Consider the following 27,908-nt stretch of genomic DNA (forward strand, 5'->3'; position numbering starts at 1 on the left):
GAGCTCTTTAATAGCCCAATATGCCTTGTGTTCTAGTTCAAGAGGTAAGTGACATGCTTTTCCATAAACCATTTTATACGAAGACATACCCATAGGATTTTTATATGCAGTTCTATAGGCCCATAATGCATCATCAAGTTTCTTGGACCAATTCTTTCTAGACCTATTAACAGTCTTTTACAAAATTAATTTGAGCTCTCTATTACTCAATCCTACTTGACCACTAGACTATGGGTGATAAGGAGATGCAATTCTATGATTAACATCATATTTAGCAAGCATTTTACGGAAAGCACCATGAATAAAATGTGAACCACCATCAGTCATTAAATATCTAGGGACTCCCAATCTTGGAAAAATAACTTCTTTAAGCATTTTAATAGAAGTGTGTCGGAGTAATGGGCCACGGGTAGGCTAACCCAGGCCCAGAACCTTTCAAGACATCGGGGCAGGCTGCGCCCCACAAGACCCCAGGACGAAGAGCCGCCTTCTGAGAGTCGGCAGCGAGGCAACCGACTGCCCACTTGCGGCCGAGTCCCGGGGACGACTTCAGGATGAGCCGACTCCTAACTGGCGACTTCTAGAGAAGCCGGCCATGGGGAGTCGGCCCGAGACGCCAACCACCCCCATACCCTCATAAAGAGGGACGTGACGGGGAGTGGCCACAATAAGGTCCACTCCCATCCTTTTCCAAGGGCAGGCGTGGCCACAGTATGTCGTACACGCGGAGATCTCCGCGCGGCGCAGCACTGTTACCATGCTGGCCCTGACGTCAGCCCCAGTGGGCGGAGTCCTGTGCCCACGACGGCCTGCCGGTACGACCTAGGGACGGCGGGTCCCACCACTCGGCGGGCGTACGGAAGACGACGAGAGTGCTACCAGTCGGCCCCCATGATTCGGTCGGCCCCTCCCACGGGCCCCACGCGCCATTAACCAGACGCGACAGGGAATGGCAATAGTGATCGCCCGCCAGACGGCGGAGCTGTTGCCACGACCCCATGACCGAGCCCGCGTCATTAGAAGCATGGCTACAGTAATCTGCAGCCGGCAAGACCCGCCCGCGGCGGACGCGGCCTGTCGGCTCCGTACCGAGCCAGTCGGCGGGGCCCACCAATCGGCGGGCCCCAGGAGTCGGCGGATAAGACGGCGGCCAGAGAGACTGACGGCTGGGCCCACGCCCAGCCGGATTACCATTGTACCCCTGGGGGGTAGGCCTATATAAACCCCCCAGGGCACCCATGCAAAGGGTTGGAATCCATTAGCACTAGACCAGATCATATAGGAAGGACAGAGCTAGCCTTGCCTTCTCCTACCTTCGGGAAACAGCTCAAGGAGCAACCGTGTACACACTTTGCCATAGTGATCACACGGAGACCCCGCAGAGCAGCAGTAGGGGTGTTATCTCCACGTAGAGCCCCGAAGCTGGGTAAGATTCGCCGGCGTGCATGCCTTCGCCTTATCCCGTTTCCAGGCACCGGCGACGTTCTACTCGCTGCCACCATGATAAGCCATCCTTTGGCATATGTCGCACCCAACCCCCGACAAAGTGCTATGATCAGCACTACTAGTTGGAATAGCTTCTACCCACTTAGTAACGTAATCAACAACAACTGGAATATGTGTATATCCATTAGAGGAAGGAAAAGGCCCCATATAGTCAAAGCCCCAAACATCAAATGGTTCAATAACGAGTGAATAGTTCATAGGCATTTCTTTATGTCTACTAATATTACCAATTCTTCGACATTCATGACAAGATAAGACAAACTTACGGGAATCCTTGAAGAGAGTAGGCCAATAAAAACCAGATTGCAATACGTTATGTGTAGTTCTATCTCCAGCATGGTGTCCTCCATAAGCTTTGGAGTGACACTTGCGTAGGATCTGTTCCTGTTCATGGTCAGGTACACAACGTCTAATAACACCATCTACTCCTTCTTTATAAAGATGTGGGTCATCCCAAAAGTAATGCCTCAAATCATATAAGAACTTTTTCATTTGCTGGTATGTGAAACTAGGTGGTATAAACTTAGCAACAATGTAATTAGCATAATCAGCATACCATGGAGCAGTATGAGAAGCATTTATGACATTTAATTGCTCACCAGGAAAGCTATCATCAATAGGTAGTGGGTCATCAAGCACATTTTCTAACCTAGACAAGTTGTCTGCAACGGGGTTCTCAGCTCCCTTTCTATCAACAATATGTAAGTCAAATTCTTGTAGCAAGAGAACCCATCTAATAAGTCTAGATTTAGCATCTTTCTTTTCCATAAGATATTTAATAGCAGCATGATCAGTGTGAATAGTTACTTTAGAATCAACAATATAAGGTCTGAACTTATCACAAGCAAATACAACTGCTAAGAATTCTTTTTTAGTAGTAGCATAATTTCTTTCAGCATTATCTAGGGTTTTACTAGCATATTGAATAACATTTAATTTCTTATCAACTCTTTGCCCTAGAACATCACCTACATCATAACCACTAGCATCACACATAATTTCAAAGGGTAAATTCCAATCAGGTGGCTGAACAATAGGTGTAGAGATTAATGCTTTCTTAAGTATTTCAAACGCTTCTACACAATCATCATCAGAGACAAATGGTATATCTTTTTGTAATAAATTAGTCAGAGGCCGAGAAATTTTTGAGAAGTCCTTAATGAACCTCCTATAAAATCCGGCATGACCAAGGAAACTTCTTATAACTTTGATGTCCTTGGGACATGGCATCTTCAGCATCAACCTTGGCTTTATCAACCTCAATACCTCTTTCAGAAACTTTGTGCCCCAAGACAATACCTTCATTAACCATAAAGTGACACTTTTCCCAATTCAAGACAAGATTAGTTTCTTCACATCTCTACAAAACTCGATCAAGGTTGCTCAAGCAATCATCAAAAGAAGATCCATAGACGGAGAAATCGTCCATGAAAACCTCACAAATCTTTTCACAAAAGTCAGAGAATATAGCCATCATGCATCTTTGAAAGGTAGCAGGTGCATTACATAAACCAAAAGGCATACATATATAAGCAAAAGTACCAAAAGGGCAAGTAAAAGTAGTCTTTGATTGATCTTTGGCTGACACAGGTATTTGAGAGAAACCAGAATAACCATCTAGAAAGCAAAAATGTGTATGTTTGGATAATCTTTCTAGCATTTGATCGATAAAAGGTAAGGGGTAATGGTCCTTTTTAGTAGCCTTATTTAATTTGCGGAAATCAATTACCATCCTATAACCTGTAATAATTCTTTGAGGAATCAATTCATCTTTATCATTAGGAACGACAGTAATACCTCCCTTCTTAGGGACACGATGGACAGGACTTACCCACTGACTATCAGCAACGGGATAGATTATACCTGCCTCAAGGAGCTTTAGTATTTCCTTTCTTACCACTTCTTTCATTTTAAGATTCAGCCATCATTGATGACCACGAACTAGTTTAGCATCTTCTTCCAAATTTATTTTATGTTGACATAGAGTGGGACTAATGCCCTTAAGATCATCAAGAGTATACCCAATAGCAGCACGGTGCTTCTTCAGAATTTTCAATAATCTCCCTTCCTCATGCTCTGAAAGGTTAGCACTAATAATAACAGGATATATCTTTTTCTCATCAAGATAAGCATATTTAAGAGTATCAGGCAACGGTTTAAGCTCAAACACGGGATCACCCTTGGGTGGAGGAGGATCCCCTAGGATTTCAACAGGCAAATTGTGTTTCAGAATAGGTTCCTGTTCAAAGAATACTTCATCTATTTCCCTTCTTTCATTCATAAACATATCATTTTCATGGTCTAGCAAATATTGCTCTAAAGGATCACTAGGAGGTACGGCAATAGAAGAAGACCAATAATATCATCCTTACTAGGTAATTCTTCTTCACGGTGTTGTCTACTAAATTTAGAGAAATTAAATTCATGAGTCAAATCATCTAAACAGATAGTAACAACATCCCTTTTGCAATCTATGGTAGCGTTAACAGTATTTAAGAAGGGTCTACCAAATATAATGGGACAAAAGCTATCTTGTGGGGAACCAAGAACAACAAAATCAGCAGGATATTTAGTTTTCCCACACAAGACCTCAACATCTCTAACAATTCCCATTGGTGATACAGTATCTCTATTGGCAAGTTTAATTGTGACATCAATATCTTCTAACTCAACAGGTGCAATATCATGCATGATATCTCTATATAGGCTAATAGGTATTGCACTAGCACTGGAACCCATATCACATAAGCCATGATAACAATGATCTCCTATTTTAACAGAAATAACAGGCATGCCTACCACAGGTCTAGGTTTATCTTTAGCACAAGGTTTAGCAATTCTAGTAGTTTCATCAAAGAAATAAATAGCATGCCCATCAATATTATCAGACAAGAGATCTTTAACAATAGCAGTATTAGGTTAAACTTTAATTTGCTCAGGAGGTGCATAAGTTTTAATATTGCTTTTACGAACCACAGTTGAAGCTTTAGCATGATCCTTTATCCTGACAGGGAAAGGTGGTTTCTCAACATAAGAAGTAGGAACAATTGGATCATTATAAGTGACAATATTGTCTTCAACTTTAATAGGTGCAGCTACTTTTACTTCTATGGGAGGATGATATTTAAACCACTTCTCCTTGGGGAGATCAACATAAGTAGCAAAAGATTCACAGAAAGAAGCTACTATCTCAGAGTCAAGTCCATATTGAGTGCTAAATTTACGGAAAACATCGGTATCCATAAAACATTTAACACAATCAAACCTAGGTGTCATACCTGGCTCCTTACCTTTGTCAAGGTCCCAATCTTGAGAGTTGTGTTTAATTCTTTCCAATAAATCCCATTTGAATTCAATAGTCTTCATCATAAAAGATCCAACACAAGAAGTATCAAGCATGGTGCGATTGCTATCAGAAAGCCGAGCATAAAAATTTTGAATAATCATTTCTCTTGAGAGCTCATGATTGGGGCATGAATATAACATTCATTTAAGCCTCCCCCAAGCTTGAGCGATGCTTTCTCCTTCGCGAGTCCAAAAATTATATATATAATTGCGATCACGATGAACAAGATGCATAGGATAAAACTTCTGATGAAATGCCAATTTCAGTCGTTTGTAGTTCCATGACCCCATATCATCACATAGCCTATACCATGTCGATGCATCTCCCTTCAAAGATAAAGGGAAGACCTTCTTCTTAACAACATCTCCGGGTACACCTACAAGCTTAAACAATCCACAAACTTCATCCACATATATTAGATGTTCACCAGGATGCTTTGTTCCATCTCCTACAAAAGGATTAGCTAGCATTTTTTCTATCATACCCGAAGGAATTTCAAAGCAGACATTTTCATTTTCAGTAGGTTCAGTAGGTTCAGTAGGTTGAGGAGCAACTCTTTGCTCTACTGGTCGGGGTGAAGATATCCCGAACAAGCCCCTCAGAGGATTACTTTTCATAGTAACAAGTGACAGAAAATTTCAGCACACTATATAAATTTTTCCTTACCAAATTCCACCTACCAAAGGCACTTCACTCCTCGGCAACGGCGCCAGAAAAGAGTCTTGATGACCTACAAGTATAGGGGATCTATCACAGTCCTTTCGATAAGTAAGAGTGTCGAACCCAACGAGGAGCAGAAGGAAATGATAAGCGGTTTCCAGCAAGGTATTCTCTGCAAGTACTGAAATAAGTGGTAATAGATAGTTTTGTGATAGGATAATCTGTAACGAGCAACAAGTAAATAAAAGTAAATAAAGTGCAGCAAGGTGGCCCAATCCTTTTTGTAGCAAAGGACAAGCCTGGACAAACTCTTATATAGAGAAAAGCGCTCCCGGGGACACATGGGAATATCATCAAGCTAGTTTTCATCACGCTCATATGATTCGCGTTCGGTACTTTGATAATTTGGTATGAGGGTGGACCGGTGCTTGGGTACTGTCCTTACTTGGACAAGCATCCCACTTATGATTAACCTCTATTGCAAGCATCCGCAACTACAAAAAAAGTATTAAGGTAAACCTAACCATAGCATGAAACATATGGATCCAAATCAGCCCCTTACGAAGGAACACATAAACTAGGGTTTAAGCTTCTGTCACTCTAGCAACCCATCATCTACTTATTACTTCCCAATGCCTTCCTCTAGGCCCAAATAATGGTGAAGTGTCAAGTAGTCGACGTTCACATAACACCACTATAGGAGAGACAACATACATCTCATCAAAATATGAATACCAAATTCACATGACTACTAATAGCAAGACTTCTCCCATGTCCTCAGGAACAAACGTAACTACTCACAAAGCATAATCATGTTCATAATCAGAGGGGTATTAACATGCATATAGGATCTGAACATATGATCTTCCACCAAATAAACCAACTAGCATCAACTACAAGGAGTAATTAACACTACTAGCAACCTACTAGCACCAATCCCGGACTTGGAGACAAGAATTGGATACAAGAGATGAACTAGGGTTTTGAGAGGATATGGTGTTGATGAAGATGTTGATGGAGATTGCCCTCTCCCGATGAGAGGAGTGTTGGTGATGACTATTGCGATGATTTCCCCCTCCCGGAGGGAAGTTTCCCTGGCAGAACAGCTCCGCCAGAGCCCTAGATTGGTTCTGCCAAGGTTCCGCCTCATGGCGGCGGAGTTTCGTCCGAGAAGATTGCTTCTTATTTCTTTCTCATTGAAAGACTTCATATAGAAGAAGATGGCCACCGGAGGGCCACCAGGGGGGCGACGAGGTACGGGGTGCGCCTAGGGGGTAGGGCGTGCCCCCCACCCTCGTGGGCAGGGTGTGCCCCCTGGTGAATTTCTTCCACTGAGTATTTTTTATATATTCTGAAATCGTCTTCCGTGAAGTTTCAGGACTTTTGGAGCTGTGCAGAATAGGTCTCTAATATTTGCTCCTTTTCCAGCCCGGAATCTCATCTGCCGGCATTCTCCCTCTTTATGTAAACTTTGTAAAATAAGAGAGAATAGGCATAAGTATTGTGACATAATGTGTAATAACAGCCCATAATGCAATAAATATCGATATAAAAGCATGATGAAAAATGGACGTATCAATAGGCTAATAGGTATTGCACTAGCACTGGCACCCATATCACATAAGCCATGATAACAACGATCTCCTATTTTAACAGAAATAACAGGCATGCCTACCACAGGTCTAGGTTTATCTTTAGCACAAGGTTTAGCAATTCTAGCAGTTTCATCACAAAAAATAAATAACATGCCCATCAATATTATCAGACAAGAGATCTATAACAATAGCAGTATTAGGTTCAACTTTAATTTGCTCAGGAGGTGCATAAGTTTTAATATTGCGTTTACGAACCACAGTTGAAGCTTTAGCATGATCCTTTATCCTAACAGGGAAAGGTTGTTTCTCAACATAAGAAGTAGGAACAATTGGATCATTATAAGTGACAATCTTTTCTTCAACTTTAATAGGTGCAACTACTTTTACTTCTATGAGAGGATGATATTTAAACCACTTCTCCTTGGGGAGATCAGCATAAGTAGCAAAATATTCACAGACAGAAGCTACTATCTCAGAGTCATGTCCATATTTAGTGCTAAATTTACGGAAAACATCGGTATCCATAAAAGATTTAACACAATCAAACCTAGGTGTCATGCCTGACTCCTTACATTTGTGGTGGTCCCAATCTTCAGAGTTGCGTTTAATTCTTTCCAATAAATCCCATTTGAATTCAATAGTCTTCATCATAAAAGAGCCAGCACAAGAAGTATCAAGCATGGTGCGAATGCTATCAGAAAGCCGAGCATAATTTTTTTGAATAATCATTTCTCTTGAGAGATCATGATTGGGGCATGAATATAACATTGATTTAAGCCTCCCCCAAGCTTGAACGATGCTTTCTCCTTCGCGAGGCCAAAAATTATATATATAATTGCGATCACGATGAACAAGATGCATAGGATAAAACTTCTGATGAAATTCTAATTTCAATCGTTTGCAATTCCATGACCCCATATCATCACATAGCCTATACCATGTCGATGCATCTCCCTTCAAAGATAAAGGGAAGACCTTCTTCTTAACAACATCTTCGGGTACACCTGCAAGCTTAAATAATCCACAAACTTCATCCACATATATTAGATGCTCATCAGGATGCTTTGTTCCATCTCCTAAAAAAGGATTAGCTAGCAGTTTTTCTATCATACCCGAAGGAATTTCAAAGCAGACATTTTCATTTTCAGTAGGTTCAGTAGGTTGAGGAGCAACTCTTTGCTCTACTGGTTGGGGTAAAGATACCCCGAACAAGCCCCTTAGAGGGTTACTTTCCATAGTAACAAGTGATAGTAAATTTCAGCACACTATATAAATTTTTCCTTACCAAATTCCACCTACCAAAGGCGCTTCACTCCCCAGCAACGGCGCCAGAAAGGAGTCTTGATGACCCACAAGTATAGGGGATCTATCGTAGTCCTTCCGATAAGTAAGAGTGTCGAACCCAACGAGGAGCAGAAGGAAATGATAAGCGGTTTCCATCAAGGTATTCTCTGCAAGTACTGAAATAAGTGGTAACAAATAGTTTTGTGATAGGATAATTTGTAACGAGCAACAAGTAACAAAAGTAAATAAAGTGCAGCAAGGTGGCCCAATCCTTTTTGTAGCGAAGGACAAGCCTGGACAAACTCTTATATAGAGAAAAGTGCTCCCGAGGACACATGGGAATATCGTCAAGCTAGTTTTCATCACGCTCATATGATTCGCGTTCGGTACTTTGATAATTTGGTATGTGGGTGGACCGGTGCTTGGGTACTGTCCTTACTTGGACAAGCATCTCACTTATGATTAACCTCTATTACAAGCATCCGCAACTACAAGAAAAGTATTAAGGTAAACCTAACCATAGCATGAAACATATGGATCCAAATCAGCCCCTTACGAAGCAACGCATAAACTAGGGTTTAAGCTTCTGTCACTCTAGCAACCCATCATCTACTTATTACTTCCCAATGCCTTCCTCTAGGCCCAAATAATGGTGAAGTGTCATGTAGTCGACGTTTACATAATACCACTAGAGGAGAGACAACATACATCTCATCAAAATATCTAACGAATACCAAATTCACATGACTACTAATAGCAAGACTTCTCCCATGTCCTCAGGAACAAACGTAACTACTCACAAAGCATATTCATGTTCATAATCAGAGGGGTATTGAGATGCATATAGGATCTGAACATATGATCTTCCACCAAATAAACCAACTAGCATCAACTACAAGGAGTAATTAACACTACTAGCAACCTACTAGCACCAATCCCGGACTTGGAGACAAGAATTGGATACAAGAGATGAACTAGGGTTTTGAGAGGAGATGGTGCTGATGAAGATGTTGATGGAGATTGCCCTCTCCCGATGAGAGGAGCGTTGGTGATGGCGATGGTGATGATTTCCCCCTCCCGGAAGGAAGTTTCCCCGACAGAATAGCTCCGCCAGAGCCCTAGATTGGTTCCGCCAAGGTTCCACCTCGTGGCGGCGGAGTTTCGTCCGAGAAGATGGCTTATGATTTTTTTTCTCATCGGAAGACTTCATATAGCAGAAGATGGCCACCGGAGGGCCAACAGGGGGCCCATGAGGTAGGGCGGCACGCCCAGGGGGTAGGGCGCGCCCCCCACCCTCGTGGGCAGGGTGTGGCCCCCCTGGTGAACTTCTTCCGCTGAGTGTTTTTTATATATTCTGAAAACGTCTTCCGTGAAGTTTCAGGACTTTTGGAGCTGTGAAGAATAGGTCTCTAATATTTGCTCCTTTTCCAGCCCAAAATCCCAGCTGCCGGCATTCTCCCTCTTTATGTAAACCTTGTAAAATAAGAGAGAATAGGCATAAGTATTGTGACATAATGTGTTATAACAACTCATAATGCAATAAATATCGATATAAAAGCATGATGCAAAATGGACGTATCAAGACACCACGTGATGATCGGGTGTGATAAGCTCAACGTTCATCTACAACGGGTGTAAGAAAGTTTTACACACGCAAAATACTCGGGTTAAACTTGACGAGCCTAGCATATGCAGAAATGGCCTCAGAATACTGAGATCGAAAGGTCGAGCGTGAATCATATAGTAGATATGATCAACATAGTGATGTTCACCATTGAAAACTACTCCATTTCACGTGATGAGCGGTTATGGATTAGTTGATATGGATCATGTGATCACTTAGATGATTAGAGGGATGTCTATCTAAGTGGGATTTCTTATGTAATATGATTAATTGAACTTAAATTTATCAAGAACTTGGTACCTGATAGTATTTTGCTTGTCTATGTTATTATAGATAGATGGCCCGTGTTGTTGTTCCATTGAATTTTAATGCGTTCCTTGAGAAAGCAAAGTTGAAAGATGATGGTAGCAATTACACGGACTAGGTCCGTAACTTGAGGATTATCCTTATTGCTGCACAGAAGAATTACGTCCTGGAAGCACCGCTGGGTGCCAAACCCGCTGCAGGAGCAACGCCAGATGTTATGAACGTCTGGCAGAGCAAAGCTGATGACTACTCAATAGTTCAGTGTGCCATGCTTTACGGCTTAGAACCGAGACTTCAACGATGTTTTGAACGTCATGGAGCATATGAGATGTTTCAGGAGTTGAAGTTAATATTTGAAGCAAATGCCCGGATTGAGAGATATGAAGTCTCCAATAAGTTCTACAGCTGCAAGATGGAGGAGAATAGTTCTGTCAGTGAACATATACTCAGAATGTCTGGGTACCATAATCACTTGACTCAGCTGGGAGTTAATCTTCCGGTTGATAGTGTCTTTGACAGAGTTCTTCAATCACTGCCACCAAGCTACAAGAGCTTCGTGATGAACTATAATATGCAAGGGATGCATAAGACGATTCCCGAGCTCTTCACAATGCTAAAGGCTGCGGAGGTAGAAATAAAGAAGGAGCATCAAGTGTTGATGGTCAACAAGACCACCAGTTTCAAGAAAAAGGGTAAAGGGAAGAAGAAAGGGAACTTCAAGAAGAACGGCAAACAAGTTGCTGCTGAAGAGAATAAACCCAAGTCTGGACCTAAGCCTGAGACTGAGTGCTTCTACTGCAAAGGGACTGGTCACTGGAAGCGGAACTGCCCCAAGTATTTGGCGGATAAGAAGGATGGCAAGGTGAACAAAGGTATATGTGATATACATGTTATTGATGTGTACCTTACTAGAGCTCGCAGTAGCACCTAGGTATTTGCTACTGGTTCTGTTGCTAATATTTGCAACTCGAAACATGGACTATGGATTAAGCGAAGACTGGCTAAGGACGAGGTGACGATGCGCGTGGGAATGGTTCCAAAGTCGATGTGATCGCCATCGGCACACTACCTCTACATATACCTTCGAGATTAGTTTTAGACCTAAATAATTGTTATTTGGTGCCAGCGTTAAGCATGAACATCATATCTGGATCTTGTTTGATGCGAGACGGTTATTCATTTAAATCTGAGAATAATGGTTGTTCTATTTATATGAGTAATATCTTTTATGGTCATGCACCCTTGAAGAGTGGTCTATTTGTGTTGAATCTCGGTAGTAGTGATACACATATTCATAATGTTGAAGCCAAAAGATGCAGAGTCGATAATGATAGTGCAACTTATTTGTGGCACTGCCGTTTGGGTCATATTGGTGTAAAGCGCATGAAGAAACTCCATACTGATGGACTTCTAGAATCACTTGAATATGAATCACTTGGTACTTGCGAACCATGCCTCATGGGCAAGATGACTAAAATGCCGTTCTCCGGAACAATGGAGCGAGCAACAGATTTATTGGAAATCATACATACTGATGTATGTGGTCCGATGAATATTGAAGCTCGCGGCGGGTATCGTTATTTTCTCACCTTCATAGATGATTTGAGCAGATATGGGTATATCTACTTAATGAAATATAAGTCTGGAACATTTGAAAAGTTCAAAGAATTTTAGAGTGAAGTGGAAAATCATCGTAACAAGAAAATAAAGTTTCTACGATCTGATCATGGAGGAGAATATTTGAGTTACGAGTTTGGTCTACATTTGAAACAATGCAGAATAGTTTCGCAACTCACGCCACCCGAACACCATAGCGTAATGGTGTGTCCGAACGTCGTAATCATACTTTACTAGATATGGTGCGATCTATGATGTCTCTTACTGATTTACCACTATCGTTTTGGGGTTATGCTTTAGAGACAGCTGCATTCACGTTAAATAGGGCACCATCGAAATCCGTTGAGATGACGCCTTATGAACTGTGGTTTAGCAAGAAACCAAAGTTGTCGTTTCTTAAAGTTTGGGGCTGCGATGCTGATGTGAAAAAGCTTCAACCTGATAAGCTCGAACCCAAATCGGAGAAATGTGTCTTCATAGGATACCCAAAGGAGACTGTTGGGTACGCCTTCTATCATAGATCCAAAGGCAAGACATTTGTTGCTAAGAATGGATCCTCTTTAGAGAAGGAGTTTCTCTCGAAAGAAGTGAGTGGGAGGAAATTAGAACTTGATGAGGTAACTGTACCTGCTCCCTTATTGGAGAGTAGTTCATCACAGAAACCGGTTCCTGTGACACCTACACCAATTAGTGAGGAAGATAATGATGATGATCATGAAACTTCAGATCAAGTTACTACAGAACCTCGTAGGTCAAGCAGAGTAAGATCCGCACCAGAGTGGTACGGTAATCCTGTTCTGGAGGTCATGTTACTTGACCATGACGAACCTACGAACTATGAGGAAGCGATGATGAAACCAGATTCTGCAAAATGGCTTGAAGCCATGAAATCTGAGATGGGATCCATGTATGAGAACAAAGTGTGGACTTTGGTTGACTTGACTGATGATCGGCAAACCATCGAGAATAAATGGATCTTCAAGAAGAAGACTGACATTGACGGTAATGTTACTGTCTACAAAGCTCGACTTGTTGCAAAAGGTTTTCGACAAGTTCAAGGAGTTGACTATGATGAGAGCTTCTCACCCGTAGCGATGCTTAAGTCCGTCTGAATCATGTTAGCAATTGCCACATTTTATGATTATGAAATTTGGCAAATGGATGTAAAGACTGCATTCTTGAATGGATTTCTGGAAGAAGAGTTGTATATGATGCAACCTGAAGGTTTTATCGATCCAAAGGGTATTAACAAAGTGTGCAAGCTCCAGCGATCCATTTATGGACTCGTGCAAGCCTCAGTTGGAATAAATGTTTTGATAGTGTGATCAAAGCATATGGTTTTATACAACATTTTGGAGAAGTCTGTATTTACAAGAAAGTGAGTGGGAGCTATGTAGCATTTCTAATATTATATGTGGATGACATATTGTTGATTGGAAATGATATAGAATTTCTGGATAGCATAAAAGGATATTTGAATAAGAGTTTTTCGATGAAAGACCTCGGTGAAGCTGCTTATATATTAGGCATCAAGATTTATAGAGGTAGATCAAGACGCTTAATTGGACTTTCACAAAGCACATACCTTGATAAAGTTTTGAAGAAGTTCAAAATGGATCAAGCTAAGAAAGGGTTCTTGTGAGTGTTACAAGGTATGAAGTTGAGTAAGACTCAATGTCCGACCACTTCAGAAGATAGAGAGAAAATGAAAAGTGTTCCCTATGCTTCAGCCATAGGCTCTATCATGTATGCAATGCTGTGTACCAGACCTGATGTGTGCCTTGCTATTAGTTTAGCAGGGAGGTACCAAAGTAATCCAGGAGTGGATCACTGGACAGCGGTCAAGAACATCCTGAAATACCTGAAAAGGACTAAGGATGTTATGTTGGGTTTCGTAGTAATTTCAAAAAAATTCCTACGCACACGCAAGATCATGTGATGCATAGAAATGAGGGGGAGAGTGTTTGTCTACGTACCCAACGCAGACCGACTGCGGAAGCGATGACACGACGTAGAGGAAGTAGTCGTACGTCTTCACGATCCAACCGATCAAGCACCGAAACTACGGCACCTCCGAGTTCGAGCACACGTTCAGCTCGATGACATCCCCGGACTCCGATCCAGCAAAGTGTCGGGGAAGAGTTCCGTCAGCACGACGCGTGGTGACGATCTTGATGAACTACAGCAGCAGGGCTTCGCCTAAACTCCGCTACAGTATTATCGAGGTATATGGTGGCAGGGGGCACCGCACACGGCTAAGGAATAGATCACGTGGATCAACTTTGTGTGTCTAGGGTGCCTCTACCTCAGTATATAAAGGAGCCAAGGGGGAGGGGGGCGCCGGCCAGGGAGAGGGCGCAGGAGGAGTCCTACTCCTTCCGGGAGTAGGACTCCCCCCCAATCCTATTCCATCTAGGATTCCTAAGGGGGAAAGGGGGAGAAGGGTGGCCGGCCACCTCTCCTAGTCCTAATAGGACTTAGGGAGGGGGGAGGTGCGCAGCCCCTTGGGCTGCCCCTTTTCTCCTTTCCACTAAGGCCCATAAGGCCCAGCCCACATGGCTCCCGGGGGGTTCCGGTAACCTCCCGGTAACCCGGTAAAATCCCGATTTCACCCGGAACACTTCCGATGTCCAAACATAGGCTTCCAATATATCAATCTTTACGTCTCGACCATTTCAAGACTCCTCGTCATGTCCGTGATCACATCCGGGACTCCGAACAACCTTCGGTACATCAAAATGCATAAACTCATAATGTAACTATCATCGTAACCTTAAGCGTGCGGACCCTACGGGTTCGAGAACAATGTAGACATGACCGAGACACGTCTCCGGTCAATAACCAATAGCGGGACCTGGATGCCCATATTGGCTCCTACATATTCTACGAAGATCTTTATCGGTCAGACCGCATAACAACATACGTTGTTCCCTTTGTCATCGGTATGTTACTTGCCCGAGATTCGATCGTCGGTATCCAATACCTAGTTCAATCTCGTTACCGGCAAGTCTCTTTACTCGTTCCGTAATACATCATCTCACAACTAACATATTAGTTGTAATGCTTGCAAGGCTTATGTGATGTGTATTACCGAGAGGGCCCAGAGATACCTCTCCGACAATCGGAGTGACAAATCCTAATCTCGAAATACGCCAACCCAACATCTACCTTTGGAGACACCTGTAATGCTCCTTTATAATCACCCAGTTACGTTGTGACGTTTGGTAGCATCCAAAGTGTTCCTCCGGTAAACGGGAGTTGCATAATCTCATAGTCATAGGAACATGTATAAGTCATGAAGAAAGCAATAGCAACATACTAAACGATCGGGTGCTAAGCTAATGAAATGGGTCATGTCAATCAGATCATTCAACTAATGATGTGACCTCGTTAATCAAATAACAACTCATTTGTTCATGGTCAGGAAACATAACCATCTTTGATTAACGAGCTAGTCAAGTAGAGGCATACTAGTGACACTTTGTTTGTCTATGTATTCACACATGTATTATGTTTCCGGTTAATACAATTCTAGCATGAATAATAAACATTTATCATGATTATAAGGAAATAAATAATAACTTTATTATTGCCTCTAGGGCATATTTCCTTCAAAGGATACGTTTCTCGTTTATGGAGGTGACAAAGAGCTCGTCGTAAATGGTTACGTCGATGCAAACTTTGACACTGATCCGGACGATTCTAAATCGCAAACCGGATACATGTTTATATTGAACGGTGGAGCTATCAGTTGGAGCAGTTCTAAACAAAGCGTCGTGGCGGGATCTACGTGTGAAGCAGAGTACATAGCTGCTTCGGAAGCAGCAAATGAAGGAGTCTGGATGAAAGAGCTCATTTTGATCTAGGTGTCATACCTAGTGCATCAGGTCCAATGAAAATCTTTTGTGACAGTACTAGTGCAATTGCCTTGGCAAAGGAATCCAGATTTTACAAGAGAACCATGCACATCAAGAGACGCTTCAATTCCATTCGGGATCAAGTCCAGGTGGGAGACATAGAGATATGCAAGATACATACAGATCTGAATGTTGCAGACCCGCTGACTAAGCCTCTTCCACGAGCAAAACATGATCAGCACCAAGACTCCATGGATGTTAGAATCATTACTGTGTAATCTAGATTATTGACTCTAGTGCAAGTGGGAGACTGAAGGAAATATGCCCCAGAGGCAATAATAAAGTTATTATTTATTTCCTTATTTCATGATAAATGTTTATTATTCATGCTAGAATTGGATTAACCAGAAACATAATACATGTGTGAATACATAGACAAACATAGTGTCACTAGTATGCCTCTACTTGACTAGCTCCTTGATCAAAGATGGCTAAGTTTCCTAGCCATAGACATGAGTTATTATTCGATCAATGGGATCACATCATTAGAAGAATGATGTGATTGACTTGACTCATTTTGTTAGCTTAGCACTTGATCGTTTAAGTTTACTGCTATTGCTTTCTTCATGACTTATACATGTTCCTATGACTATGAGATTATGCAACTCCCGAATACCGGAGGAACACTTTGTGTGCTACCAAATGTCACAACGTAACTGGGTGATTATAAAGGTGCTCTACAGGTGTCTCCGATGGTGTTCGTGGAGTTGGCATAGATCAAGAATAGGATTTGTCACTCCGATTGTCGGAGAGGTATCTTTGGGCCCTCTCGGTAATGCACATCACTATAAGCCTTGCAAGCAATGTGACTAATGAGTTTGTTGCGGGATTTTGCATTACGGAACGAGTGAAGAGACTTGCCGGTAACGAGAATGAGCTAGGTATTAGGATACCGACGATCGAATCTCGGGCAAGTAACATATTGATGAAAAAGGGAACAACGTATATTGTTATGCGGTTTGACCGATAAAGATCTTCGTAGAATATGTAGGAACCAATATGAGCATCCAGGTTCCGCTATTGGTTATTGACCAGAGACATGTCTCAGTCATGTCTACATAGTTCTCCAACCCGTAGGCTCCGCACACTTAAAGTTCTGTGACGATCGGTATTATGAGTTTATATGTTTTGATGTACCGAAGGTATTTCGGAGTCCCGGATATGATCACGGACATGACGAGGAGTCTCAAAATGGTCGATACATAAAGATTGATATATTGAAAGTCTACATTTGGACATCGGAAGAGTTCCGGGTGAAATCGGGATTTTACCGGAGTGCCGGAGGGGTTACCGGAACCCCCCGAGGGTTAATGGGCCATATTGGGCCCTAGTGGAGAGAGAGAGGGGGGGCCGGCCAGGGCAGGCCACGCGCCCCCTCCCCCTCTAGTTCGAATTGGACTAGGAGAGGGGGGCAGCGCCCCCCTTTCCTTCTCCTTCTCTCCCTTCCTTTCCCCCTCCTAGTAGGAGTAGGAAAGAGGGGAAAAGGAGGAGGATTCCTCCTCCTGGCACGCCCTCTAGGGCCGGCCGGCCTCCCCCTTGCCCCTTTATATACGGGGCAGGGGGCACCTCTAGACACAGAAGTTGATCATTGATCTCTCCCAGCCGTGTGCGGTGCCCACCTCCAGCATAATCCACCTCGGTTATACTGTAGCGATGCTTAGGCAAAGCCCTGCAACGGTAGCTTCATCAACATCGTCACCACGCCGTCGTGCTGACGAAACTCTTCCCCGAGCTCTATTGGATTGTGAGTTCGCGGGACGTCACCGAGCTGAACGTGTGCTGAACGCCGAGGTGCCGTACGTTCGGTACTGAGGATAGGTCGATCGTGAAGACGTACGACTACATCAACCGCGTTGTCATAGCGCTTCCGCTTAACAGTCTACGAGGGTACGTGAACGACACTCTTCCCTCTCGTTGCTATGCTTCACCATGATGTTGCGTGTGCGTACAATTTTTTTTTAAATTACTACGTTCCCCAACAATCAGCCCACCGTAGGCCGTCCGAGCGAGCCGGGGCGCGGCGAGGTGAGGGAGATGGCTGGGATGGGGAGGGCAAAGACGGCCCAGCCGGAGAGGCCGGGAGGAGGGCGGGAGCGGGGCGGAGGCCGCCGGCGAGAGCGACTGAGGCGAGGGCGTCGCGGTCGCCAGAGGGGAGTCGCGCGAGGTTGCCCATCCTCTTTAGACCCCTACATACCCCAGAGAGTTTTGGCGGGGGAGGAATCCATGGCGGGAGTGGTGCGGAGAGGAACCGAAGGTGAATGACTACGACTATGGCCGGGGCAGCAGTTTATATAGAAATGGTGGGTGGTAGAGGTAAGGATGGGTGTCTCAGAAGTAGGCGCCTCGGCAACCGCATGTCATTAATGTAGGCAGCAGACAGACAGATGGGCGGCTGTCGTGTCGTTTAAACGCGGAGCAGTCGCCTGCACCAGGAAGCGACGCGGGCGACACTTTCTCATCCGGCGCGCCGCTTTAATGCCAGCACCAGTGAGCGGCCGCGTCCGCTCTGACCGGGTCTGAATGCGGGTACTGACGCTCTAGAACGTGATGAGAACATCACTACTACTGTTACACCCACAACACCTGGTGCTACACATACTGAACCAATTATTAGAGCTCGTACATGTTTGTAGCCGGATCGTCAAAGTCGACTCCACCAAGTCAATAGTTACCATCTCATCGAAAGATCAGGACCCTCGCCTCTATCAGAGCGGCGCTAACCGTTTCAGACAGAAAGTGCGGGTGGACGAGGAAGATGGTTTAGGTGGGCCAGTGTGGTCAAAAGCGAGCTTGGATATTATTCAGACGCCCGCAAAGACTCCCACATTTGTCTTTAATTTATAAGAGAAAATACGTCCGGACCAAGCCATGAACTGATACACGACCGTGCTGAATGTATTTCGCTCTCCGGACGGAAGCAGGCGGTTCGAGGGTTGGAGATGCGTAAACAGTGAAAATAACTACAGGAAAAAGATAGACGTAACATCCATAAGCAGGAACATTCAATATTTTTCCCTTAAAATGCTAGTGCTAGTACAGGGTCGCTGGACCAACTCTCTCCCTGGGAGATATGAGAAACCGTGAAGCCGCTGAACACCCAAGCTACAGCCAACGAACCTGCGAGAGCCTGCACAAGTTCCAAACTGGCAGAGTCATCATGCTTGTCACATCCGAAGAAACTTGAATACACCCTGAGCACGAATGCACGATTGTTGCTACTAGGAGTACATCAACAACCACTCATGAATGTAAAGCATGATTGTAGTAGTAGGAGTAATAAAAGGTGGAAATAATGCGTTACCTAGAAAAGAAATGGAAAGTCGATCGGGACCGAAGGAGGAAAAGCTGCATTCATCATGAATTCGAGAAAAATTTGCAAGTCGAGTCGATATCAGAAAAACCTTCTTTCCTCTTCTTTTTCGCCCGGTCTGATTTGGACTCGCTGAGAAAAAGCTCGGCAAGGTCCACATCTCGTCCGTGCGTATACAATGTATGTGCCAATCACATCCGGGTACCCGCGCAGTCTCTCGAATCTTGTGGCCACAACAGCAAAGAGCATCTAGAACCGGACACTCCACATCCGTATCAAATGTCCGAACAGTCCGTCCGGTCGCTTCCCGATCAGAAATTTGCCACGCAGCTGGACCCGGCGAACGGAGCCCAAACTTCGGGATATCCAATGCCACCCACACTCAGAGCCTGTTCTGATTCTCTCCAGCTTCACAGAACTCCATATATTCAACTTCTTCTCCTCGCTTCTAACTTCACATAGCGATCCCAGGAGTGTTCGGCTCCATCCACAACTTCTCCCACAGCTGCAGCCCGGTTGGGAGGGCTCTGGTCTGTTAGGCATAGGTTGGGCCGGGTGGATCCAGCCCAATTAGGAGGGGTACTCGTTCGAGCGAGGCTGAGCGTAACGATTCGAGCTGCTCGTTTTCTTTTCGAGTGGAGAGGCAGTGAAGCGGTATCTTTGACGGTGGCAGTTGGGTGTAAATTGATCGAACTCCACGCTTCGCATTTTGGTGGAGCTGGGCCGACCTTGCTTCTCCTTTTTACACTAGGGGATGGTTTAGCTTCTCAGATCTAGCTTCTCACAGCTTATGCGTTCGGGTCAGCTTCTCGTGTGAAGTTTGCAGAGTTGAGAGCTGGAGAGAATCAGAACATGCCCTCAGTCTATATGTAGGGCGGATACGGTGAGGCCCGGACACACCTGATCATGTTCGTCATGTAGGTTGTGCCCCGCTATGGCCTGCCACGACTCCTCAGATACTCCACCATCGAACGAAACCCTAGTCAAAGTTCACACTTGAGACTGCTTTGCTTCACCTTCAGTCTTCTCCCCTTCGGCCCCCTCCCTTCCATTCCCGTCCTCTTCCATCCACCATGGCCCGCTTCGGCAGCTCCTTCGCAATGAGTCCAATCCTATCGACTGGGACGGGCTCTTGAAGGAGGACGGCTACAACACTAGATGGCGAGGAGCTTCTGCACTGCATTGCCATCGAGCGTTCGCAGGTGAACACCGGAGGGAGCTTGATCTCCGTGCCATCCCCAATGGCCCAGCGACACACTGTGGTCGAGCATGGCGGCCCGTTGCGCTCCACGCTTATCCAGATCCACCACCAGGCGCGCTACTCCCCTTCCCCTCTGACCCCAACTCCTCTTGGGTAGTGTTGGGTGCTCGTATCTGGGCCAAGCCAGCAGATGAGGTTACCGGAATCAGAGGCGAAAGCCGCACGCCGCGAGAGCAGAGGCCGGCTCCTCCCGCACACGCGTGAGGTCCACACATGTCAACTAGGAGGAACAGCTCCTCCGTGATGTTCTCCGTCGGCCGTTGACCACGGGGGAGACGAACGCGAAGGCGCTCCAGCTCGACACTGAAGTGTCCTAGTGCCTTGTGATGCAGAAGGAGATCGCCGGGGCCAAGGCGTCGTGACACGCGAAGGAGCTCCGGCTCGGCACCGAAGTGTCGGAGTGCCTCATGATGCAGAAGGAAATCTCCAAGGCCAAGGCGTCGCGACACGCGAAGGTGCTCCGGCTCGGCACCGAAGTGTCGGAGTGCCTCGTGATACGGAAGGAGATTGCCTAGACCAAGGCGTCGCGACACGCGAAGGAGCTCCGGCTTGGCACCGAAGTGTCGGAGTGCCTCATGATGCAGAAGAAGATCGTCAAGGCCAAAGCGCCGCGACACACGAAGGAGCATGCATGCACCGTCCGACGTCTCGCCGGCATCATCTCGTCATCGTCCAACAGTGGCGCAACTAGCACGGACTACGATACACCTCCCGCCGTGGACGCCTACACAGAGGACTACTACCGCCGCCCCGGAAGGGGAAAGGCCCGGCGAGGAAATAGCCATGTTCGTCACCCCGCTCCGCTGGTCTAGTTTAGTTTCTACCAAGTTTAACTGTTCGGTGATGAATTATGTCCTATGAACATTGTCCGATGATCTTTGTTTTTGGGTCAGAAATATGTGTAGGTTTGATTGAGGTTGTGTTGCTTATTTACATAGTTGCGTAGATTGTATGGATTTAAAAAACATGTGGGCGAGGACAAATGAGTGGTAACCGGTCACTGTCCGCGGACATACAATGGCCCACGTTTGGCAATCCTGGTTGTAGACGCTCCAAGCAGGAAGCAATGATCAGTACTCGTCCGGATTTCAGCTTGCAACGCAAAAGAATCTATAGAACCTAACACTTGTAAAAGTTGCACAAAAGCATATCACCATACAATCTCTCCGAGCTTCTACTTGTAGCTAGGGCAAGCAAACTTACCATTTTTTTTTTGCGGGTTGGCAGACAAACTTACTCATCTTTATGCTAGGGCAAACTGCTTTGTTTCTTTCTTTGCGGGTTGGCAAACAAACTTACTCATCTTTGTGCTAGGGCAAATTACCTCGGTTGAGCCATAGCAAAAGCAGTGGCAACCTCCCCCAGCAGATCTGACGAGAAGAGAGGAGCCTAGAACGCACTAGCCGCTGGCGCCCGAAGATTCCCGAGAGTCTTACATGCAAGGACAGGGCCATTTGCATGCAAGGACAACAATTTCGTGTTTCCCCGGGGACCCGCGCCTGCTCTCGGGACTGGATCGCACTGACAACGCACGAGCTCGGAGCGGTGCCTCCTCGCCCGCCGCTGACACCACACCACATGGCGTGTTGTGCAGCGAGTCCATGGACCGCGTCCATGCTCCATGGGGAAGGACGTGTGCGTGTGCGTGTGTGTGAGGCGTTTCCAGGAGCGTCTGCCACGACCGGGCGGCGGTTGGCCACGTGACGGCGCCCACGAGCACCACGGAGCAGAGAGCGCCACTTGGGGAGGAGGAGCTGGGGCACGCCCCGCCGTGGGACCGTGGGCCGTCGCGGCTCGCTGGGCCCGCTCCCGGCCGCGCCCGCGCCGGGCGCAGCGGACCGCGGGATCATTCGCGTTTCGCCCCTCGCGGTTCCTCGGAATTTCGGAATCTATCTATCTATCTCGCGTGCCCGTGTCCACGGAATCGCTGGTGATCCCTCCCGGCGCCTGGCACTGTGGCACCGGCAGAGGCAGAGCGCGCGCGGCACACCGATCTTTGTGGGCAGAGCATTTTTGCGATTTTTGGAGTGGAGAATCGCAACTGTGTTCCTCCCCTCGTCCTCGCAGAAAAAGAGAGAAAGAAGTGCGGTCGATACCTCATCGGCCCATCGCGTCGCGTCCCTTCCTCCTCTTCGAGCCTCTCCCCGACCCCCATTCCCTTCCGACCCACGCCTCCCCACCCCGCCGGCTATCCCCGGCGGCCATCTCGCCGCCGCCTCGCCTGGCACCGGCAGGCTCTCTCCTCGGCGCTCCCGCACCTTCGGCGTGGACCCCAGCGGAACCACGTGGCCGCGTAACCCGCTATAAATCCCCCACCCCCGCCCGCCCACCCACCGCAGATCACACACAATTCACTCCGGCCCCCCTGCCACCGCACTCGAAAACCTCTCTCTTCCTCCCTCCAAGAGCCTCCAGGAAAGAGAGAGAGGGAGAGATCGATCCTGCGCTGCCAAGATGTTCATCGAGAGCTTCCGCGTGGAGAGCCCGAACGTGCGGTACGGCGCGGGGGAGATCGAGTCGGAGTACCGCTACGACACGACGGAGCTGGTGCACGAGAGCCACGACGGCGCCTCCAAGTGGGTCGTCCGCCCCAAGTCCGTCAACTACCACTTCAAGACCAACACCACCGTCCCCAAGCTCGGGTCGGTAACCAACGCTCCCCTCCTCCCCTCTCCTCCCTCCATACGCGCGCGCAGTGCTTCTCTTTATCTTCTCTAAAATCTAATCTAATCCATTAGATTCTGTCGTGCCAAGACCAGTCACTCGGTCGCGGTGTTTCAGTAACTCAGCGCTTCTGTTAATTATCTCCTGATTTATTATGTAGTTAATTTAACTCGGTCCTGTCAAGATCAGTGCGACCTGTGTTCCATTCGGAACTTCGCCGGCCGTCGTTGACGGCTGCTTGTGGGGCTAGGTCGTTCTCGGATCGCTGTCAGCCTCTAGTGTTGGATTCTGTTTTAGTTTTCGTTTCTTTTTGGTATTGTTTTCTTGCCAAGAGAGAAGAATCAATGGACCAGGAGCCAAACGAACGGTCTCATTTTCGACTTTTTGGGAGAATGCGATGCGTTCGTTGTCGTCTGCAAGATGCTGTTCGGTTTTGGATTATCGCTTACAGATCGGCTATCCGACCAAATTCATCTGCGTAACACGACATGCTTTCCCGGATCTACTAGTTTTTCGCCTGTCGCATGTGCACGTGAGCTCGTAATATTTAAGATTCAGAACAGACTACTCTGTATTTTTTAGATGAGAATTCAGAACAGGGTTTTTGACTCGACCTGGTACAGCATAATAAGATGTCAGCCTTTTTCTTTTGAGAAAGGCCAGAGTATGTCAGCCTGACCAGGCATAATTTACTGCTACTCTGAATCCCATGCATTTGTTTGTTTCCCCAGGTTTTTTGATTTCCTCTTTGTTTTCATCTACATCTACCCGAGTACTACTACTAGAGATATTGGTTATTGCAATGCATGTTAGCTACGTGCAGTGTAGTACTGTATGTGCCACTTGTCAACAGAAGATGCTGATTATTTGTGGTAATCCTTTTAACTCTGTTTTTGGTGGTGCAGGGTGATGCTTGTGGGGTGGGGCGGCAACAATGGCTCCACACTCATGGCTGGGGTCATCGCCAACAGGGAGTAAGTTGTCGCCATCCACATCGATTCCGTTGATATAATCTTGAATTTTTCTGTTCTACAGCAGTGTCTCATTTGAGGCTGATGGCGAGTTTAATCAATTTAGGGGGATCTCATGGGCGACCAAGGACAAGGTGCAGCAGGCCAACTACTTTGGGTCCCTCACCCAGGCCTCCACCATCAGGGTCGGGAGCTACAACGGAGAGGAGATCTATGCGCCCTTCAAGAGCCTCCTGCCCATGGTAATACCAACATCAAAAAGATATTGCTATGTGAAAAACACTGCCTCCGGTTCCAATTTGATGCTGCATGTTCTGATTTAATGTTGGTTGAAGGGCAGCTAAGTCATGCAAAAAATGATGACAGTGAACCATTTTTATAGTAAAGAAAATTGTGGATATGTGCCATGATGTTGTCATTGTACCGGTCAAAATGCTGTGGGCTCTGTTGACTGTATATGTTCCAGACTTGCAGTTGGTTGCAGATCCTGTGCTGACGGTGTTAGAATGATTTTTCAGGTAAACCCAGATGACCTTGTGTTTGGGGGCTGGGACATTAGCAGCATGAACCTGGCTGATGCTATGACCAGGGCCAAGGTGCTGGACATTGACCTGCAGAAGCAGCTCAGGCCCTACATGGAGTCCATCGTGCCACTCCCCGGCATCTATGACCCGGACTTCATCGCTGCCAACCAGGGCTCCCGGGCTAACAATGTCATCAAGGGCACAAAGAAAGAGCAGATGGAGCAGATTATCAAAGACATAAGGTATACAGATATGCACGTATACAACTTGACATACTCTATATTCCAGCACTTAAGAGTAGAATAAAAAAAAAAGAGTACTCTGAGTTTGGTGCGCGAGCACACATGATTGAATATGGATAATTCTCTATAACCACTGCGAATATGCTTAAAACAATAACACTGCATAATTCTCTACAGCCAGTGGCTTTTGTATGATTGGACAAATTCTCTATAGCCACTGGCTTTTGTATGATTGGTGGACTTCACAAAGGGTCGTTCTACTGAAATTAAATTTTAAGCTGAGTTACTCATCAAAATGTTACTCCAACAGTCCTTGTTAGTTTCGACATTCCATGCTGAAAACTTCATCAACTTTTAAATTTGCGCCCTTATATGGCTTAATGAAATAGGGAGTTCAAGGAGAAGAACAAGGTGGACAAGGTAGTGGTGCTTTGGACGGCAAACACTGAAAGGTACAGCAACGTCTCTGTTGGGCTTAATGACACGATGGAGAACCTCTTGGCGTCTGTGGACAAGAACGAGGCAGAGATATCTCCGTCAACACTGTATGCCATCGCCTGCGTCATGGAGGGTGTGCCATTCATCAACGGGAGCCCTCAGAACACCTTTGTGCCTGGTGTGTAGCTTGCTCTGCTGACTGTACTTGTATATAGTGTCTGGTTACAGGCTTATGCTAGTTTCTTTTGTGCAGGGCTGATCGATCTTGCTATTAAGAACAACTGCCTGATTGGTGGCGATGATTTCAAGAGTGGCCAGACCAAGATGAAATCTGTCTTGGTGGATTTCCTTGTTGGTGCTGGAATCAAGGTATCAATCAACTGTCAACTGAACCCTTGAGTCTTGACTACTCTTCATGTACTTTATATAATGTAAAGACAGACATTTCTCTGTTATGGAAGCCTAAACATATCACAAGTTGTTTGATTTCTGTTCTTGTAGCCCACCTCAATTGTCAGCTACAACCATCTGGGGAACAACGATGGGATGAACCTATCTGCGCCGCAGACATTCCGTTCCAAGGAGATCTCCAAGAGTAACGTGGTGGATGACATGGTCTCGAGCAATGCTATCCTCTACGAGCCCGGGGAACATCCTGACCACGTCGTCGTGATCAAGGTCTGTCTTGATCTGTCTGTCACCTTCTACGGACACATTCACTGTTGGTGCAAAAACCTGGAATTATATACTGAAGCTTCACCGTTGTTTTGCAGTATGTGCCATACGTTGGAGACAGCAAGAGGGCCATGGACGAGTACACCTCGGAGATCTTCATGGGCGGCAAGAGCACCATCGTGCTGCACAACACCTGCGAGGATTCGCTCCTCGCCGCACCGATCATTCTTGATCTGGTGCTCCTGGCCGAGCTCAGCACCAGGATTCAGCTGAAGGCCGAGGGAGAGGTAAGAGTCTGACCAGATATGTTGCTAGTCTACTCTGCAGTGGAGATATACTTTGGGAGCCAAACTGAAGCCATCTTTATTCCACTTGCATCTGTGCAGGACAAGTTCCACTCCTTCCATCCGGTTGCCACCATCCTGAGCTACCTCACCAAGGCACCCCTTGTAAGAAACAACTGCCGACTGTCTACTCTGATTAACCTAGAAACAAATAAAGCAGATTAACTGACGTGCAACGGATTCCTCTGTTAACAGGTTCCTCCTGGCACGCCGGTGGTGAACGCCCTGGCGAAGCAGAGGGCCATGCTGGAGAACATCATGAGGGCGTGCGTCGGCCTGGCGCCCGAGAACAACATGATCCTGGAGTACAAGTGAGGAGCAGGGCCCAAGCTCGCGGGGCCGAGAGCGACCGTACGTACGTAGCAAGTGGCGAGGGGCGACGGGAGGGCAGGAGGAAGAAGAAGGCGAGATCGGCTGTGGAATTATTTGGCGGCTTGTCTTCGGTTTCCTTTGCGATTCTTTCTTTCCCTGGTTAAGTTTACCCTGGTGTGAGTGTGTGTGTGTGTCCTTGCGAGACTATTTCGGCTCTCTGTCTGGTCTCTGCGACTTGGTAGCTTCTCATGGACTCCATGGTGTTGGATGATGTGGAGGGAGGAGGGTGCGTGTTAGCTAAGTTAGTCCACTCCCCCTGTTCGTGTTTTGTAAGCTAATTAGTAGTATCTGTACTACTAGTATATGGAACTTTCAATCGGTTCACCAGCGAGTTGTGTGCTCTGCTTTTATCATGTCACCTCCGGGTCGTTCAGGGACGGCGAGCAGTACTGCTTCGAAGATGCAAGCGGAAAATCAAGTAACTAGCATAAAATTACCACAATTCATGCTTGGGATCCGGAAAACTACCACTTCTCCAAAAAACTATAGAACCATCACAAATTAGTCGGCTGTTTTAAAAGGCACTAGTGGTGGAATGGCTAGGTTTTAATGCCATTTATGACAAGGAGGGCCCATCCGTCAGGCCAACGTCAGCCGCCGATTGATGGCGCGCCCGTTCTGACTGGGTCAAAATAACCCGAGCCGGCTCACTCTCACTAAGTTCTTCTCACTCGGTTCTCCTCTCCCGTGATCTCTCAATGACACCGACCACCCCACTGCTAGTCACTGGTGCCCATGCCTTCGTGAAAGGCGGGGAGGAGAGCACTGACGAGGACATCAACATGGGTGACGACTTCATGGACATCGAGTACTTTGTAAGTATTCTCTTCTCTGATTAGTTAGGGTTAGGGTTATTGGATTCGAGGATACTTTTGTTTTCAATTTGTTTCATCGATTCCTTGATCTTGGTACTAATAGATGTAGGAGACCTCGGGCACCATTTCTGAGCCATTTACTGCGGTGCTGCTGTGGTGAGGTGCCCAAGTGCATGTTGCACAAGCTTAGGTCGAAGAAGTGTGTTGCTCTTGAAAAAATTGATACTTTTTTTTAAAAAAAAGAGAGCACTCTCCTCAATTTTCATTATCAGAAACCACATGTATTTTTACAAGGACTAAAAGAGCAGCGACTGAAATGAAACTACATGATGACAACTAACAAGAAAACGATGCACTGACAGGACATGTTGCAGCATGAGTTAAGCTCATCCACCCCCGTCGAGCCGCAAAAGAGGCATACCAACCTAATGCTAGCC

At 46.1% G+C, this 27,908-nt stretch overlaps 1 protein-coding gene across 1 annotated transcript; it reads left to right on the forward strand.

Moving 5' to 3' along the window:
* Window positions 1–22,529: 22,529 nt before the first annotated feature.
* LOC125552637 (inositol-3-phosphate synthase) lies at window positions 22,530–26,980 on the forward strand. The gene is made up of 10 exons (XM_048716260.1): window positions 22,530–23,068; window positions 23,996–24,064; window positions 24,168–24,303; window positions 24,580–24,827; window positions 25,217–25,443; window positions 25,519–25,634; window positions 25,767–25,943; window positions 26,039–26,227; window positions 26,327–26,389; window positions 26,480–26,980. The coding sequence occupies exons 1-10, from the start codon at window positions 22,881–22,883 to the stop codon at window positions 26,597–26,599; spliced, it is 1,533 nt and encodes a 510-aa protein (XP_048572217.1). The 5' UTR covers window positions 22,530–22,880; the 3' UTR covers window positions 26,600–26,980.
* Window positions 26,981–27,908: the final 928 nt, after the last annotated feature.

This window comes from Triticum urartu, chromosome 4 (genome assembly GCF_003073215.2).
Source record: "Triticum urartu cultivar G1812 chromosome 4, Tu2.1, whole genome shotgun sequence".
NCBI lineage: Eukaryota > Viridiplantae > Streptophyta > Magnoliopsida > Poales > Poaceae > Triticum > Triticum urartu.